Source organism: Lipotes vexillifer, unplaced genomic scaffold (genome assembly GCF_000442215.2).
Source record: "Lipotes vexillifer unplaced genomic scaffold, Lipotes_vexillifer_v1.1 scaffold691, whole genome shotgun sequence".
Taxonomy (NCBI): domain Eukaryota; kingdom Metazoa; phylum Chordata; class Mammalia; order Artiodactyla; family Lipotidae; genus Lipotes; species Lipotes vexillifer.
Genome location: NW_006788040.1, coordinates 3,858,407 through 3,876,795, shown reverse-complemented (window position 1 = coordinate 3,876,795; position 18,389 = coordinate 3,858,407). Strand labels below are relative to the sequence as shown.

At 53.5% G+C, this 18,389-nt stretch overlaps 1 protein-coding gene across 1 annotated transcript in view; it reads right to left on the bottom strand.

Annotated features, from left to right (window-relative positions):
- Positions 1–9,141: 9,141 nt before the first annotated feature.
- The window catches only part of NF2 (NF2, moesin-ezrin-radixin like (MERLIN) tumor suppressor), a 67,909-nt gene continuing 58,661 nt past the window's right edge, over positions 9,142–18,389 (bottom strand). Inside the window, 6 exon segments of the mRNA XM_007461176.1 lie at positions 9,142–10,027; positions 11,425–11,590; positions 13,334–13,461; positions 13,930–14,035; positions 15,260–15,477; positions 16,143–16,265. Coding sequence (XP_007461238.1) covers positions 9,992–10,027; positions 11,425–11,590; positions 13,334–13,461; positions 13,930–14,035; positions 15,260–15,477; positions 16,143–16,265 — 777 coding nt within the window. The 3' untranslated portion in view covers positions 9,142–9,991.

Genomic DNA, 18,389 nt, shown 5'->3' with positions numbered 1-18,389 from the left:
CAGGAAAATGTCATCAATGTCGCCTTTTCACAGAGGGCAGGGGAACCCTGGGCATTTTAATAGATTCTCACATCCCCGTCTACAAAGGAGTCTCTAACGATGCCTCTTGTTGTGCTGTCCGTGCTGGTCCCAGCCTGGGTGCTCATCCGCTCCAGGGCTCGAGGGCCAGCTCAGCAATGCAAGCGTCTCAGTCCTCATGCCCTGGGCACACTGCTGAGGCAAGGAGACATGGCCTCGGGCAGGGCAGGCCTGTGTCAGTTGAGGAAGAGCTCATCCTTTCCACTCCTGGCTCCCCAGGTGGCCCCAAAGCAGACTTGCCCATGACCTGGCAGCTGAGAGGGGGTTTCCATCCACAAACTGGGAGACAACTGGCTTTCCAGGTAGGGCTGGTTTAGGCAGGGAGGGCGCAGCACATGGGGCGGTGCTCTGGGCAGAAACTGTGAGGCCTTCCCAGGAATGCTGTCCTGAGCAGCACAAGCTTGAGAAGACGTGGAAGGGAGAGGGAGGATCGGGGGTGGAGCTCTCGGCTTGGCAGATAAAGCACTAACTAGGGTTTGCGACCTCCCGGGCTGCCAAACCCCGATCCCCCAACTCGGGAGGCCCCTTCCCAGGATCTCCCCAAACAGAAGCATCTGGCATGGGTGCACCCCCAGTGCCCTGCTTCCTGCTCTACTCCTGAAATCAGTTACTTGGGTGAGACTGTGTGCTCCATATCCAGCTCTGGGATTTTGCTAAGGAGTGTTTTCAGGGAGGGGGGACACAGAGTGCGTACTGTTCATCTTCATACCCTCAAACCACTTAGCTTCGTGCTTTGCACATAGCAGAAGCTCAGTTTGTTGAGTGAATAAGATGTAGGTGATAACGATAATGAAATGGTGAGATGCAGGGGAAAGTCGAGAATTCCACCTGGGGCTGAGAAGGCCCAGGCGCTAATTCTCCGTCACCACCTCGCTGTGTAGCCTCAGTGGACACCCTTGACCTCTCTGAGCCGCTTTTCTCTGGAGTTAAACCATGGGCCAGGCTAGATGGTCTGGCCCATTCCCTCGACCTCTGGCAGTCCCTGAATGCAAAGAGAGCTTGGCTCTCCACAGGGTGGGGGAAGAAGACTCCAAACCAACCACTTCACCATCAAAGACACGCAGCATCAGTACACTCAAAATGAGACGGCTTGAGAGCCAGCTATTTAAATCCTGCCAAATCTTTTGGCCTTGAAGTTCCTGACTAACAAGCTAAATGCAAGGAGACATCTGAGCTCTTTTTTTCAGTGGAACCAATTTCAGAAACCCTTTGGAAAGCCCAGCTCCAACGGGAGTGGAGAGAGCTTTCATTTCTTTGCTGAAAAGGAACTCCTTCTAGAAGGATGGGTTTCTCCCTAAACACAAGCAGGGGAGACGGGCCGGGAGTTACGTGCTCTGTGATAATGGGAACAAGGATGGTAACTGGGGAAGAAAGACAGTCAGAGAGCCACTGGGACAAAAAGGCTCTTGGGGGAGAGTGAATCAAAAGGTGTGAAACCCCGTGTCTCCACTCGGGTTCCTCCCACACTCCCGGGGAGACCTCAGGCCGGCTCCTCAGGATACAGGGGACCTGCAGGGGACGGGGCCTCTGCCGCAGCCCTTGCTTCCATACATTGAGTCACTCACAGGCATGGCCAGACTGCCCGACCCAAAGCCCATCTGGGTGGCTGGGTGGTCCTCGGCAGGTCATTGACTCCTTCTGGCCCCAGTTCCCACCGAGAAGCAGGGGTGGTGGCAGCCCCTGCCTCACAGGGTGACGTGCGGAGGGACAGAAACTCTACAGAGCGCTCGGTGCCGTGCCTGGCACGCGGTGAAACGCTACAGCTGGTGTTACTAACAGCAGTGTCACATCGCCCCTCCCTCAGCTCCGACTCCTCTCCTTCTGGGGGGAGCAGGGCAGAGGGCAGGTTCGGAGGGGTGAGGGCGAAGGCAGGGTTCACAGCCTCTGAGGTAGGGAGAGCAGATGCCCCAGAGAGGCCTGGCCTCTTCCCCAGGCACGGAGCCCGGGCTGTGGGGGCCTCCGAGAGCCTCCTGCCCGTTTGTACAATGAAGGCTCCAAGAATTCCTGGATCCTCCTACCGGAGCTCTGTGCTGGCTGTCCCCTCGAGGTGCCAGTGGAGGGTTTTGGCAGCTCTGGCAGCGCCAGACTCCAGTCACTTGAGCGTGTGCTTGTTGGGAGGCAAAGCCCTCTTCAGGTGGGCAACACACTGCCCTGGATCCCAGCCCGCACTGACCTCCTATCTCACAAGAGCAGCAGTAGCACCCCAGCCCAAGGAGAGGTGCGGCACGAGATCGAACACTGGCCGTGCAGAAGCAGGACAGCACCCTGGACACGCAGCCTCGGCAAGAAGACAGTACCATGGTCTCCAGGCTGTTGGAGGGATGGGCAGAGCCACCGGACGGAGGTGGCGGATGTGGCTGTTGACAACAAGGGCACTGGAGCGTCCCACCTCGGCCCACAGGCAGACCTGGCTGCCCCGCCCCCGCCTTTCACCCTTTCTGTACAGTTTGTGGTGGTTCCAATTCCAACAGGAAGCCCGTCATCAGGGGATAATCCCGCACGAGCTGACTGGTGCAGCCGGAACCCTTCCTCTGCCTGCCCTACCTCCGCAGCGTCCCTCATCTCAGGCATCAGGACCTGCTCATGCCGGAGCACAGGCGGGGGAGCTGGGCAGTGAGGACGGTCTGTGGGGAGAAGCCTGGGCTTCTTTCTTCCACATGGGGACTCAAGCCCAGGGGCAGGGAGGTACCCCCTCAGGCACTGCCAGCTGCGCTCCTGGCCCGGCTCCACCCCATACCCCAGCCCTCCCCTCACTGGTGGGATCCCTCACCACCTGCTCTTTCTAGAAAGCTCACTGACTGTCACATTGACCGTGTAGCCTCAGGCAGGAGGTATCCCTAAAGGAGGAGGGGAAGGCTTAGAGGAAACGGCACAAAGCTAGCCCTTCATAAAGGGAACTGCCTCTGCAGGTCGTCTTCGTAGACTCCTGGAAATCGGCTCACAAGCATCCTGGATTCCCGCTACCCTCTCCTACCCCAAGGTGTACAAGCCACGTCAGCGTTCGGTACACCTGCCTGCTCAGGGATGGGCCTGGCTCTCCACACAGCGTGGCAAAGGGACCACAGAGATGATCCGCCACCCTGGGCCTCGCATCCTGCGGTGCCACACGGTGAGAGCCAGAGTCAGCCGCGAGGGCCACCCACCACCCTGCAGCCCCTTTGGTGATCCAGCAACACCTGTCATCACCCCAGACCCACTGCTCGGGGGGGAGCACCTCCAGAACTGGGGCGGTGCCATGGGGGACTCCCCAAGTGCACAGAACATGGCTCTACGACCACGCTGCCATGCTGGGCGGACTCCGAATTTCAGTAGGTGGTGAAGCAGAAAGGCCTCAGGACGCAGACAGACAAGCAGGGCCCCTTGGACAGTGGCTGCCTCATTCTGGGACCTGTCAAGTCTGGTCCACCTTCTCTGAATCCTTCTGAGGACACGCGGGTAGAGTTCTGCCCGAGCATGACTAGTGGCCACGTCTGCCCCGCACCATCCAAAACTCCCCCTGGGTCCAGACAGAGGCGGCCAGGGAGTCCTGGCGGCCGCGTCCAGCCCCTCCGGGAGCTCTGCACCCCACGTTCCTCTCACCAGTTCCCTGAAGATGACAAAAGAACATGAAGTTTCCTCACCAGGCACGGGACTGACCCGCTTCTCTCTTGCAGCTGTCTCCTCACATCTGATTAAAATCCGCCGTGTAAATAATACAGGAGGAATTAAGTTCTCTCTTGACTGAACCGGCTGTTCAAGTCTGTCCCTAATCCAGCTCCATTCTGAGGAGACAAACTTCCTCTTCTTTCTCGGCTGCATATCTCTGTATGTTGTGGTTTTTGTCTTGGGGGGGCTCTGGTCCACCTGTGGCCTGGCCCCTTCTTCCTGCCCAGCCTTGATAGACACAGCCTGGCAGAGTTCCCCCACAGCCACCTCCCCAATCACACTGCCCGTTGTTTGTGACGGCCACCAGGCTGTGCGAGGGCAGGACGGGGAGCCTCCTGGCAGGGCGAGACCTCTTCACACCACCCGAGCTGTGTGCAGTATCACCGAACAGACACCTCCACCAGCTAATGAATCAGATTCGGGAGACACTTCTGTCTCCTTAAAAAGACAGGAGGCTGGTTCCTCCAACCCTAGGGAAGGACTTGGTACCCAGCAGCCTCTCCTGAACCCGGGCATGCAAACAATATGCAGACTCACGGGCTCCCACTCACTGGGCGAGGGTTTCAGGCAGCCCGTCTAGATACGAGGGCCTGGCTTGCCCCTGAGAGAGGGCCCCAGGGTGTAGAGACAGCAAGCCTGGAAGCACCGAGACCAGCACCAGGCTCGCCGATCCTTCCTGGCCTGCTCTGCAGTGAAGGCTTCCAGCTACGAAGCTCCTCCGGCCTCACTCCCAGGAGTGCCCCCTGCTGGAAAACCACAGCCCCAGGCTGGCTGCCAGCTCCCTCCTTCCAGCTCTCCCCCGAAAGTCCTTTTGGGGGGGATTGCTTCCCAAAGTGAAGACAGAATAACTAAATGTATTCCGGCACAGAGCCTGCAGCAGCAAGGCTGTTTGATTAAGAATGAATTACACTTTCATCAGCACAGAGAAATTGATTCACAAGGCCGCACTGTGATAATCTTGTTCCTAAAGCAAATGGGGGTGGGTGGGACACAGAGTCACTTCGGCTATCAATGATGAGAGAGAAGCTCTACAATTAAGCTGGAAGAAGAAAACTAATCAGAGCGCCAGGATTCCTCCAACTAGTCTCTGGGGGCCTCACCTCAATCCACTCATCCCGGGGGGCGGGGGGGGGAAGAGAAGAAGGGGTAGGGGAGCATCTAATTCATTTTAAACAAAAAGACCCACAACGCTGAACCCATTTTAGATACTAACCTAATAACTCTAGGCGCTGAGACTCTGCTTGTCCTATAAAAATGCAGTGGAATTGAAATGCAAGCCCTAAAATCATGTTACACTTCCTCTCAACCACTACATATTGAGAACGAAGGAGCGGGGGAGGGCGCAGATACAAAAGGACAGGCAGCTTCTCCACCAGGAGCAGGAAGGTGACAGCCAAATCCAGCAGCAGCAAATTCCAACATAATCTCTGGTTTGGGGTGTGATAAACATTCCCCTTCCAAATCAAAGCTGAGGGGGCAGGGCCAGTGAGGGGGGATGGCTGCCATAAACTGGTCAGATTAAGCTATTCTGCTGTCTTGCTAGTTGACAGCTTGTACCCAAATGCCATCTGGTGATGTGCACGGGGAGAGAGCTGTCCACACACTTATCCCTAAGCAGAGGTGGGATGAAGGGCCGAGTCCACCACGATTAACAAATCTAATTTCGTATCAGCTACTGTATCTGCTCTAGAAATATGCCTGGGAAAACCCAGAGGGTGCCTTTGGTTTATTAATCGTTTAGGGACCTAAAGTGGCAGAATGATGCCTGGAAACCGGTATCTGCCCATGTCTCAAGCTGCCCGTGTGATGCTGGCAGGGCCTCACTTCATTCCTCCACCTGGAAAATGGACGAATCGGCCTGATTCACCTCGCTGGGCAGGGGGAGGCTAACTGATGGGCACAGAGCACTCTGAACGAGCACCTTCGGGCAATGGGGCAGACAGACTGATGTCATTTCAAATTGCCAATATCAGAAGGGAAATCACGGCAAGGATCATGAGAATAGAACCTCGAGCCTCTGCAGAATGAGTTTGCATCCCGACTCTTCCCTCCCGCTGTTGCAGTGACAAATCAGGTGCTGGAGGAAAGCTGCACTGAAACGTATCTTCAGTGCTGAGGGACCAAATGAGATGTCTTACTGCATCCAATAAGGCCCACTAATGTCCTCAGACACTTCCAAATGGTGGTAAAATACCCTAGAAGGGCGAGGCAGGTTTTGCACACTCCTCAATGCCTCCCAAAGGGCAACTGCTTGACCAGGTAAAGCCCACCAACCAAAGGGAGGGACTGGATCGTGGTCTTTTGGCAAAGAGGCTGGTAGAATCTTCTACCTAGGGAGCTACCAGGAACAAGCAAGGAAACTGGAAGCGCTCGACAGCTAAGAGGTGCGTGGACATTCAGTCTGCGTGAGGTGGGAGTGGCCTTCAGGGATGAGCCCAGGCATCACGTCCAGGAGGAGGGTGCCCTGAGACCAGCCCATGCCTGCGACGCCTCCCCCAAGCTTCCCACGGAGCCAGTGCCCTCTCTCCTGTGTTCTGCATCCACACCTGGTGCCTCTGCTGACCCCTGCTCCCCACTCCACTCCTGCTCCCCTTTCTTCTCCACCCTCCCCCCACCATATCTGTCCTGTTCTCACAAAGGGAAAGTTCTGGAGCCAGGGAGCCAAGGCAGGGGACGCTCCACCAGACAATGCAGGGTTTCCGAAGCAGGCAGAGCCATGTGGGTCCCCGAGCGGGGTCTGGGGGTGCTGAATGTGTTCACCACATGGGCAGCGCAGCCTGTGGAGCTGCCCCCGTCCAGGCAGGCGATGCTGATGGAGGTCACAAGGGAGGCTTGGCTGGTTGCTTTAACTGTGGGAGATGCCTTTCACGCTTATTCACCCTCACCCTGTGATTTATCACTTCCCTGGTGGTTTAAGTGCTCCACTTGACTCAGCCAGCGCTGCATCTCCAAAGGGAGTCCATGCAAATTGAAGATGACATTGAACTTTTATGCCTTCCCGATCTGAGAGAGGCGGCTGGAGCTTCAGATAAATGTCGAGGCTCCTCATTCCTGCTCCTCCACCAGCGGAAACCACAGCTAGACCTCGATGGTTCACACCATTTACGAAAAAAATAAGCTTTCTAAGCTCTATGACCCACAGGATCTCTCATTTGTCGACTGCCTTTGAAATCCTGTGCTTCTTCAGAGACCATGGGCACAAAAAGCAAAGACAAGTTTCCTGGCGCTCAAACCAGCCCAGAACTGGGGAGTGAAGCTGTCCCCTGAGAGGGGATGAAGGGTGTGAACGTGTTGTCACCTCCAGAATGTGCTGCCCAGCTAAGTCACACCTGGCCACCACTCACTTCATCAGTGCAGTGGCTCTGAAGGCAAGAGGTTCAAGCCCAAGACACCGTGTCCCCCTCCCCCAGCCTCACTGCCAGACCCCACGCCCTCGCTCACAAGACCCAGAGTCCAGGAATACATGTCACGGTCACTCCCCCCGAGAATGCCACAAATCTACGTTCCCAAGGGCAGCTTCTGATCACTAGCACCGCTCGGGACTCAGATGCAAATGCCAAACCAGTTGTACTGATTATCGATTGGGAGAAAATTGAAATGTGGAGTTAAGATTAGCAGGAGGAGAAAAATACACCCTTGCAAATCCAAATCAGATAGTACAGTCAGCGGAGTTCATTCTGGAGTTTTCAAAGTTTTTACCTCTAAACACATGGAAACTAAAACACTTACTGTATACGCAAGTCACAAGTTGTTCACGTAACTGTGGTGTGTCCCTCAGCCCAGGCTCACAAGCAGATGTTTCTTTACATAATTTTAAGCACTTGCTGAGTCCTTACAGTGAACTCACTAAATTCTCGTAACAGTCCTGGGGGGGAACGAACTGTTTATTCCCTTTTTACAGGTGAGGACACTGACCCTTAACAGAAGGTAAGAATTTCAGAGATAGTAAGTGGCAGAGCAGCGGCAACCCTGGTGAAGAAAACTGGACTGCCTCTCAGCATTCCCATGGTAACCTGTGGGTAAACCCTTGTAATTAGCTTAAGTGTCACCAGCCCCGGAGGGTCCTGATAAGTCTGGGTCAGACACCGGCCGGCCTTGAGGTGAGGCAGGAGAGGACAGACAGCAAGGGGGAGGAGTACACCCAGATCATGGGAAGTAGCAGAACCAGTCTTTCCTTGAAGAAATCTATGATTAAAAGGCATGAAAAACAAAACAAAAATCAATGCAGGCTGGTTTGAACCAAGATTAATGACAAGTTTCAGGACAATGGAAACTCTCCAGTTCACCACCGGTCTGCATTTCTCAACTCGGACTTTCTAGATGGAGCTGTGCCCTTGACATTCCAGGTGCCCACACTTCAAAGCCCGCCGTGGTATTTCTAGTCAGCTAGGCTCACTTCAGCCCAGACCACAGCAGGCACAAGGCCAGAGCTGCCCCAGCACAGCAGGTGACTGGCTGTCAGGCTTGGTCACTGGCCACAGGGACCACCAAAGTCTAGAAAGTGGAAAGTGCATCCAACTTCACGTGTAGCAAAACTGCCACTGTTTAATCTGGTGATACTAAGTCCAGCTGTATTAAGAGCCAACTCCATTTTATTAACCCTTGATTAATCAGAATTCTTGTTTAACTGGAGCTTGGCAGCATACTTTGAAAACAAGTTCACATCAAGACACTAAAAAAAAAGAAAAAAAAAAGGCTTCTGTGCATGTCCTAGGAGCGGTACACATTTGACTACAAATCAAACATCATTTGTCTATAATCACAGCTCATTGAGAACTGATGGTCAGAACTGGGTCCCTGAAGAATTTAAGCGTTCTGAATCATTACAGAAAGAAGAGAGATGAAATCATATCAAGGTAGAACAGGACGGTCACATGCAGAGAATATCTGACAGCACAGACTAAAACAAAAAGGGACTTCCTGCGTGCCCCTGTGCTTGCCACGGGGTCCAGGAAGCCACAGTGGAGCCACCCCGGGGTCCTCTGGGTGCCACAGGGTGATCCCTTGAGCAGAGGTGCCACCTGGCCTGCCCACTGCGTGCTCTTCACACCTGCCCGGCATGGAGCATGCGCTGCTTGGTGCTGGTGTGTTCAGCGCCAGCGTGCGGTATGAAAGCTGAAGAAACAGGAGCCCGCTAAACAAAAGTGTCACACACAAATTGTGGTTCACGCCACAGGTTCCTGGAACCACTGACAGATCGAATCCATCTTCTAATGAGATCCATCTGGGACTTTAATAGCAACCACAAATAGGATCTATCCTATGCCAGATCGCACTGTTTGGTACAGAGCTTCCAATGGGCTTATTTTATTCTAGGAGCAGAAAGCATGGTGAGGACACCAAAGGACACATCCCATGTGACTGTCAGGTGTGGGTGGGCTCGCTGGCGGGGGTACTACTGGGGAGCAGGCGAGGAGCAGAGGCAGGATGTTATTATTGCACGTAATAAATTCTCTCCACTGTCTAGGCCTGTTGGGAGAATAATGAACTGTTGCAGAAGGAAAGCAGCAATTATTCAATTAATTCACTCCACAAGCACTGACTGCCCGTCTGCTGGGTGCCCGGACTTCTCTGTCCCGACATGAGTTCACGCCGACTGAGGAGAAGCCCAGGCAGAGGTGGCCGTTAGTGTGCCGGCGAACAGATTCCGCTTAGCCTGACTGCATATCAGACCCCTGTGCTATTGGTTTGCTGTACTTGAAAAGAGAATAGATGTGTACAGAAAGGGAGGCTCAAGAGGAAAATGAGGGAACACGGGCAGCCCCTTCATCCCACGACCAGAAGCCGCCAGGTATGACTGCGGGTCTTCAGAGGCTGTCACCACATGAAAGGTCTTGATCTCGTTTTAAAGGCACCAGTCTTAAGAACACCCAAATTGACCCCGTTTCCATGCTAGGGTTATTTATCTAAGGAGTACGCCACCAAGACAAAGGACTTTAGACAGACCTGACTGGACAAGAAGCCATGACCTTCCCCAGCCCGACAACAACGACACAAGATGTGAAGGACGGCTGGTCCTACAGCCCCAGGACATGCTCTTCAGAACAAGGCAGCCTTCTGGACTCTGGAGGCTGTTCTGGCCCCACAGGGCGGATGCCTGCTCTCAGACTTGAAGCATGCTGCGGCCAGTCCCCAGGCGCCACCTGCCCTCGGGAGGGCTCGGCACGGCCCGGGGACAGAGACAGGCAAGCTCATGCAGGGGTTAGTATCATAGAGGGCAGTCCCATCACCACATACAGAGTACCTGGGAATAACCTACTTTGAGGGCTCAAATGCAGATAGGTCTTCTGCCTTGGGCTTGAGGCTAAACCAGCAAAATAAAATGAAGAAAAACAAAAACATACCCTGTGATATCAACAATGCCACATGTGCCATTTGCAAAATGCTCAGACAGGCCTGAAATTGTGACAAGTGACTTCATTTGTGTGTTTTTATGGCTTGGAAACGGGTCTCCCCAGCTTTCAGCACCCCAGGGCCCTGTGGTCGAGGGCCTGGCTCACGGAAGCAGTGGCAAAGATGAGCCTGTGCCCGGCGCCCAGGGGAGGGAGTGGGGCAGGGAGGGGTCCAAGGCAGCTCCTGTGAGGCCCAACTGGCTCACTGGTCCAGTCATCCTTCTTTCTCTCTGCTCACTGGCTGAGGCCTCGCTCCAGCTCCCCTTTGCTAACTGTTTCAGAATTTGGTTTGGAAGGGAAACCCGCTAAGTTACAGAAGCTGGAGGAAAGAAGAACATGGACTGTGGAAAGGTCTCTCCCTCCAGGTCACGCTATTAAAAGGAATTCTCTATTCGGTGCCAATACTAACTGGAGTCAAGAGGGAGGATTCAGGGCTCCCGACTGCACCCCTCAACGATGGCGGGTAGATACAGATCTCTTGAAAACAGACAGTTCTCAAACTGGGAGATCAGTTTAAAGACTACGCTAAAGCGTACAAAGTGAAACACATCTAACTATCACCATCTAAACTCAGTGAAGAGCCTTGTCTTACTGATCCCCATTTTCCGGGTGTTAGCCTGGTCCTGGGGGAAGAGACAGGAGCTGACATCACCTGGCAGGAGAGGACCTTTCCACTTTGCCCAGCGTAAGAGATGTACACTCATGGGCTGATAGTTAGTATGGAATTTAACTTCCTCCAAAATGCTGAAAGCTCAAAATATCCGTGGAGAAAGACATGAAACTGTTAGCAACATAAATGAAGTCTCATCTTTTAAAACATTAAGGTTCTTCTAGATACTCCCTTTCAAGTCTGAAAAAAGTTAAAAATTCAGAATTTGGTTTCTAAATCAAGAACAGAATTTTACAGTCCTTGCCACTTAAAAACACAAAAAGACGAGAGGGAGAGACCATTCTCAACAGCCTCCCTTTCATTTTGCTTTCTCATTAAGTAAGGCAGCTCCCTGGGCAGAACTCCCCTCGGCTTAAAAGACAGAATTGCTTTACTGCTAAATGATGGATCAAAACCTGTCCTGTAACCGTGATTCATTTCATCAGAGCTTTTAACACAAGCTCCCCTTCCATCGAGCCAATGGATTCACAGACATTGGCAGATTAAATTCCCTTTCTGGCGTGAGTCAAAAAATTTCCTCAACTAAGTACATATAAAAAATGACAACAGTCTAATGACTCAGCTACTGAGGAAACCAGATGCCAACCTCACATTTCATTAACCACTGTCCTAATCAGCAAAAGACAAGAGACTCGGTACCTTTTTAATGGTATTGTGTTTGCTGCTGGTGCCGCCCTGATCAGAGTTCTCGTTGTGCAGAATATCTAAGGCCGTCTCCCTCTCTTTGAGTTTCAAGGCCTCGATCTCTGTCTTGAGTTCGTTGAGCTGCTCCTGCAGGTGCTTGCTCTTCTCCATATACTCCACTCTGCCAGAGAGAGGACAGAGTATCAGAGGGTCTGGCAAACAGTGAGGTGCACCGTGGCCGAGAGGCTCCAGACCCACATGCTGCTTGGCCTGGGACCCAGGGTCTGAGCCTGGGGTTCACATCCCTGCTTGGCCACTCGCGGGCCATGGGAGCTTGGGCCAGTCACTAAACGGCTCTGCATCTGTTTCCTCATCCATAAGACAGGGATAACGATCACAGGGCTGTGGTCAGGATTAAACAGAAGGAAGTGTAGGAAAGCCTGAGTAAACTCTCATACCAGTTGTAATGGATAACAGATAGTTTTTAGTTCTACACAGAAAACAACACAAGAAACAAGCCTCCTGGCATCCAAAACAATCTTGTCTCAACCCTCCTCGGAGAAGTAATTCCATTCTAGTGACCTCTTCTGATAGGCCATGGCCACATCCCTACTTGTTCTGGGACATAATCTCCTAAAGATGACAGAAGCTCACTCAGCAAACACCAGGAATAGAAAGATGCCCACCACCACCTGCAAGCACACATGGTTATCTATGAAGGAAGCCATCCTCAGGGTGTCCAGCTACACAGGCACAGCCAGGCAAACTGGGCATCACAGACACAAGGGACATTCTGCAGTGATTCCCACGCACGGGTGGTGCCTGGTGCACACAGGTAATGAGTAAGAAAACATAAACTGTAAAAAAGCAGTAAGCAGCCTCACCCTGATCACACAACTATGTACTGCTGAGCATGCCTAGAAAACAGTGAAGGGTAGAGAGGAACTCCACCACGGGTGGAGGGGACTGCAGGTGCCACAGACAGAGATGCTGGGTCCCTCTATCCTCAGGACACGAGCCCAGAGAGACTTACTGCCTAGCCTGTGGCTGCCCGTGCTGGACACGGAGAGGGTTACCTGAGGACACCAAACAAGGTGAAAGCAGATGGGCCGCAAAGTCAGATGGATGAAGTGCTGAACCCCGGATCTGTCCCTCATCAGCTGTGGGGTGCTGGGTGAGCTCCTTAAATGCTCTAAATCTGGGTTCTCATTTATAAATGGGAACACTAAACCTACCTTTGAAGTCAGTGGGTGGGAATGAAATGAGATAAAAGATAAAGGACCCTGTCACCCAGGCACCCCGTGCCTGGCAGCTACTGTGACATTTCCCTGCCCAGCCATGGCACAGATGGCCGATTTACCGATGGCCCTGATTAGGGGACCTCGGTTAGGTGCCCTCTGCAGTGGGGCTCCCTTCCATCTCAGAGCCACGTCCCCTGACCATGAGGTGAAGGAGGAAGACAGCTCAGGGCACGCTGGGCTCAATGTGCGGATCCCGCAGCAGGGCTACTCAAGATGACTGTAGCCCCAGCCGTTTGCCCTCCTCAGCCTTGAGCTGGAGTTTCTTCTCTCTCGCCCTTGTTCTAGACATGGGACCCGCCACAGAGCTCAGCCGCCAGAGAACACAACTAGGAAACGTGTCGCATCACCAGGTTAGAACACGACCATCATGGACCACCACGTGAACAGTGGTCTGACTGGCTTGGAGACCCCTGACAGCCAGTCTTAGACTTCAGGTGAGCTCTGGAGCCACTATAAACTCCGGATCACCAATCAAGTGTCATTTTTATCCTGGAAGATGAATGTCGCCCTTCATTTCCAATTAGGAAATTCCTCTCCCGGTGGGTGAGGACAGAACAAACCTTTGTAGGAGTTAGTGCCAGGCTGCCCACGTGGGGCACAAGGGAGGGGAGGGGGCTCCGTACTTTTCTTTCTCTATCTCCATGGAAAGTCGCTTCATGTCGGTATCCTTGAAGTCAAAAGACAGGCTGTCACCAATGAGGTTGAAGCTTGGTATATCAGGAGGCAGCGGGGCTGGGAGTGGGTTCATAGGCTACAAAGGAGAAATCTGATTAGGAGGTTCGGTTCCACAAGAACAGAGGGCACTGCTGCGTCAACCACCCACCCCTCCAGAGGCCACAAAGCCTCTGGGCCCAGCGTGCCCACCCCTGAAGCAGAGAGTGAGGCAGTTAGATTTGTTCTGAGGACTTTCTCCTCCCAGATCAGAGGGTCATCTAAAATATGGCCCCAACCTACTTCTCCCACCGTCTGCCCTATAAGATCGCCAAAGGTATCATTTATTACCCCTTGGACCACTTTGCTTCCCACCTCTGTTACTTTGCTTAAACCAAGTCACCTCCCTACGTCCCATCTCTCTTTCAAGGCCCTAGAACATTCTGCACCATTCGCTCCACCATGCGTTTGCTGAACAGTCCCCCTGAAGGCCCCACCGGGGGAACCGGAGGGCTGGGAGGGAAGGGACCGCTATGAGGTGAGAAGCAGCTGGCGGCCCCGGGCTCACCGGGTATGTGGGCTTGGTGGTGATTTCCAGGAGCTTCTGCTTGGCTCTTCGCTCTGCCTCGCGGGCTTCCTGCAGGTCCTGCTTCAGCTGATCTGCCTCCTTGGCCCTGCAAGGAGAGAAGGGGCCCTCAGCTCCACAGAAGATGACAGGAGGAGGAAAGAGACCCCTCTTCCCCCTTGGCCCCTGGAGAGGAGGGAGCTGGGTTAACCCTGAGGGTGGCACCAGACCAGGCAAACAAGCACGGGGGTTGGGGGGTGGGGGAGGATTTACATGAAATCAGAACTTCCGAAGCAGGAACAACATTCCCAGGTATTGTTCATTTCAACTGATTTCCAGTTTAAATCAAAACTGGGAGAGCAGTGAAGCAGGTAGCCAGAAGAGTCAAGGATGAACCTTTGCAACTGGGGGAGGGGGAGGGAAATCGGGGGGAGGAGCTAGAAGCTTCCTCTGCTTCTTTCTGGGTGAGAGTGGGCTGGGCAAAGTTGTCATATACTGGATCACAAAGGGCAGGATTGAAAGAACTGATTCTTCACGACCCCCAAGTGAAACAACCTCCCGGGGCAGGAAGATACGTGTGTCGCTGAGGGCCTCATGCCTCGTCAGGACACTGGACCCAGGGGACCCAGCCCAACACACATCATTCACAGGGAAGTGACCGTACATGGAAAGAAAGGAGCCTGGGGCAGGGCGGGAAACGTGGAACCGTATTCCCAGAATGACACACAAAGAATGGAGAGGAAACTGTAGCGACTGCACCCTGGCAGTGAAAAGCCAAAACATTTACTGTATACGCAAGTCACAAGTTGTTCACAAAACCCACAGACCGAATGCCACGAGGAATGAGCCAGGGTTGTCTGACGGCTGCGGAACCAGCACAGCCCAGAGCCTCCAATTGTCTTTGAAAAGCACAGACTACAGTCCCATCCTTCGAGCTGGTCGTGAGCCAGGGCACCCTGCCCTCCCCTCCCATCTTCAGGGAAGCGTTAAAGGTGAATAGCTGCTGTCTCCCCACACGCCCCTCAAACCAAAAGGGAAAAGAAGCACATTCTGTAAATGTCAGAAGAGCCTCCTCATGTCTCCTCAGCTAACAGCAGCCTGTGGACAAGCTCGATGGTTTTCCTGCAAACACGAGCATCACAGAGACGGGAGCTCATCGCAAAGGTACAGCCCCACCAGAGTCCACTGGACAGGAGAACTAGGTTTCTGCACCCGTCCGGCTCCAGCCCCACCGGCCTGTGCAGGAAGGAGCCTCTGCCCCTGCCCGGGAGACGGGTCAGCAGCTGCCAGCAGGCTCTGCCCCAACGCAGGGCTTCCCCGCCCCCATGCTGACCTCCTCTCGGACTCCTCAGCCATCTTCAGCGCCAGCACTTCGGCCTCCAGCACCTTCTGCTCCATAAGGCGCTTCTCTTCCTCCGTCCGGATGGCCGTGGCCTTGATGCGCTGCATCTCCTGTTCGGCCTCTGCTGCCTTCTGTGCCAGGAGCTTCGCCTCCTCCTCAGTGATTTGGGCCTTTTCGGCCAACAGGTCGGCTGTCTCCTCGGACCGCATCTGGAGAAAAGAACATGCTCAGCGGGAACAGGAGTCCTGTGCCTGTCATCCTGCCCCGATCAGGCCTCAGACACTCAGGTCAGCAAGGACCAAGGTCTTGGACTCCTTGGGGCCCTGCCACTGAGTGTCCCCAAGCCACACCCTTCAACTTCTCAGAAGGCCCTTCAGGGTCCCTCCTGGGGACCCACTTGAGCTGAGGCTACACTTTATGAGGCAGAAACCCAACTTAACTCTGTCATTCTTTCTCTTTAAATAAGTGCTTCAAAAGCACGGGAGACTGTGCCCTCTGGGGACACGTCACAATGTCTAGAGACATTTTTGATTGTCACAAATGGGGGAATCTAGTGGGCAGAGGCCAGGGACACGGCCAACCAGCCCTCAACACACAGGATGGTCCCCACCAGGGGATGACCTGGCCCCGAGGTGGGGCGGGCCAAAACTGAGACACCCTGCGGGAAAGGTGACCCACAGTGAGTGGAGTCTGCCTGCACTTGGAGGTTGAACTCAATCTAAATCTGCTCCTGGAAACACAGGCAGAGAGGAAGACAATAATTTTAAGCCAAAATGTCAAAGTAAATGTGGCTAATCCGTGGTCCTCGGGGGCCTAACTCCAGAACCAGAGGGAGTCCGAGTAGCCTCCCAGGACCCAGCCCCTTGGAAGTCACCAGAGCTTCGTTGGCCATCGTCGCCTCTTCCTTCATCTGCAGCAGCCTCCTCTCCAGTTCGTCCCTCGTGCGTTCAGCCTCCTCCCTCATCTGCTTCTCTCGAGCAAGGCGCTGCCTCTCCATCTGGGGCGAATGAGCGGCCGCTGGTCACAGGGCCCATGACCTGCTGTGCCACAGATCTGAGGACAGCCAGTGCCCAGGGTCTCCCCTCTGGGGACCCTTTTCTTCCCTGGACTTTAGGTACCAGTGTTGTTCTCCTCTCCCACCACCCTCCATCCTTCTAAACCAGCTCTAGAGTGGAAAGCCATGCTCCTTGAAAAATCATCTAGTTGTAAATGAACAAACAGCAGAACACGGAGCCAGTCTTCACCTGGATGTACGGGCGCATCCGTACACGCTGGGTACGGAAACAGCTACCTGGCCAACGTGCCTGAGACCCCAGTGGCTCTGCCCTGCAGCTGACAGGACACAATGCAGCCTCCTTCTCCCCACGGGGCAGCCAGAGATAAACCACGTGTCCCTCTCCACCACCGTGAGCCACCGTGCCACTTCTTATCCACACGGACCCCTCCCACACCTCTAATCTCATCAACAGTAGCTCCACTCTTGCCTCTGACCCTCTGAGAAGATGGAATCACATCCGTGTGACCCATCAATAGCTCACACATTGTATTTCACAGCAGGAGGCGGCAGCAGCCAGGCACAGACCCCCACAGCCTCAAGCGAAAGCAACTCCTGAGCCAGGCCTGCAACAGGAGGGAGCTGGGGGGTGGGGGAGTGAGGACGTGGCCCCGATCCTTACGATCCTTACGGCACCAGCACTAAGCTGCTGCTGCCTCCCTTGCCTTCTGGATCACTGTATTAATTGAGCCACATGCCAAGCTTAATAAGGGGAACAAGCAGAGGACAAGTGCTATTCTCTGTGATCCTAGGGCTCTAGCTGAGTTCAGAAAGCAGGAGCCAGAAGTGACCACTGCACTATTTTCTTCCTTAAATAATTAAAGCACATTTAATTACTTACTTCTTGCTTCAATCTTCTCCCAAACACAAGATTTTTAAGATTGCTGCTTTTTCTAAATAGTAAGTCAAAAACATGCATTGGGCCTTGAAGGAATAATGCAAAGACAAGCAATAAAATACACTAAATTTTTCTCCAGTTTTCCTCTTGCAGGTCAATGAAAAGCTTGGCCGATTTGTTCTCTAATTTCCATCATATTACAATTCCCATTAGGTGGATGACTAGATCCCCATTATCCTCCACTTGAAAAAAGTCTACAATCCCCTTCTGCTCTCAGCATTGCACCCTCCCTGAGACCTCCACACCAATCATAAGGGACCTCCTGTTTGCAAAGCGGTTTCAGCTCACAAAGACCTTCAGGCACAGTGTGTCCTCTGATCTGAGACACAGAAGAGAGATACTTAGCTCCACTTGACAGATAAGAAAACCGAGATCTGGAGGGTAAGTCAATTAGTAGGGTCACATACTAAGTTTCACATCTGGCTCCAAGGCCAATGTCTGTACTGCTGGGCCATGGAGCCCCTGACCTGTGGTTGCCAGATGCCAGGAATGTGCATCTGCCATCCTACAGGCAGTGCAGGTCTAGGGGTGTGTTCAAGCTACTCTCTGCACAGCCTGGAGGCTTACACACTCCTTGCCGTGATCAGATCTCTCACTGCTAAGCCTTCCTCTGCTGATAAACAGCCCAGAGAGGGCTCTTCTTGAAGTTGCCACTATGACCCTGTGCTGGCCCAGGAGCATTTCTCTGTCCAGCAAAATCCATTCCACTGCCCCCCACCCCACCCCAAAGCATCCCGAAGAGTACATCTGTGGCCTGCCATCTCAGAGAGCAAGAGACGGAGCCGAGAGCACAATGGATCACACTGGGCATTTCATTCTAAACCTCAGGGCTGGGAGCCAGCTTCGTCGGAGGACCCAAATTAGAGAGCTGCACACAGACTAATTATTACCCCTCCAAGCCTGCAAGTCCTAAGGGCAGCCGATTGCAGCTGCTGTTACTCTGTCTAGTAGTTCATCCAAAGCCATGATTGATATTCTCAGCAGCGGGGCTCAGATTAGCTGTGTGGATTGCGGTGAGTCAAAAAGGTCTAAGAGTAGAAAACAATGATGCAGATCATCCAGGCTGCTGATAACGTGCTCCTGGCACCTCTCGCTGTGGGCGATGTGCCGCCTGGGCTGACCTGCAATGGGGAAGCGCGGCCGGAGTCTAATTCCAGCAGTGGGCGCAG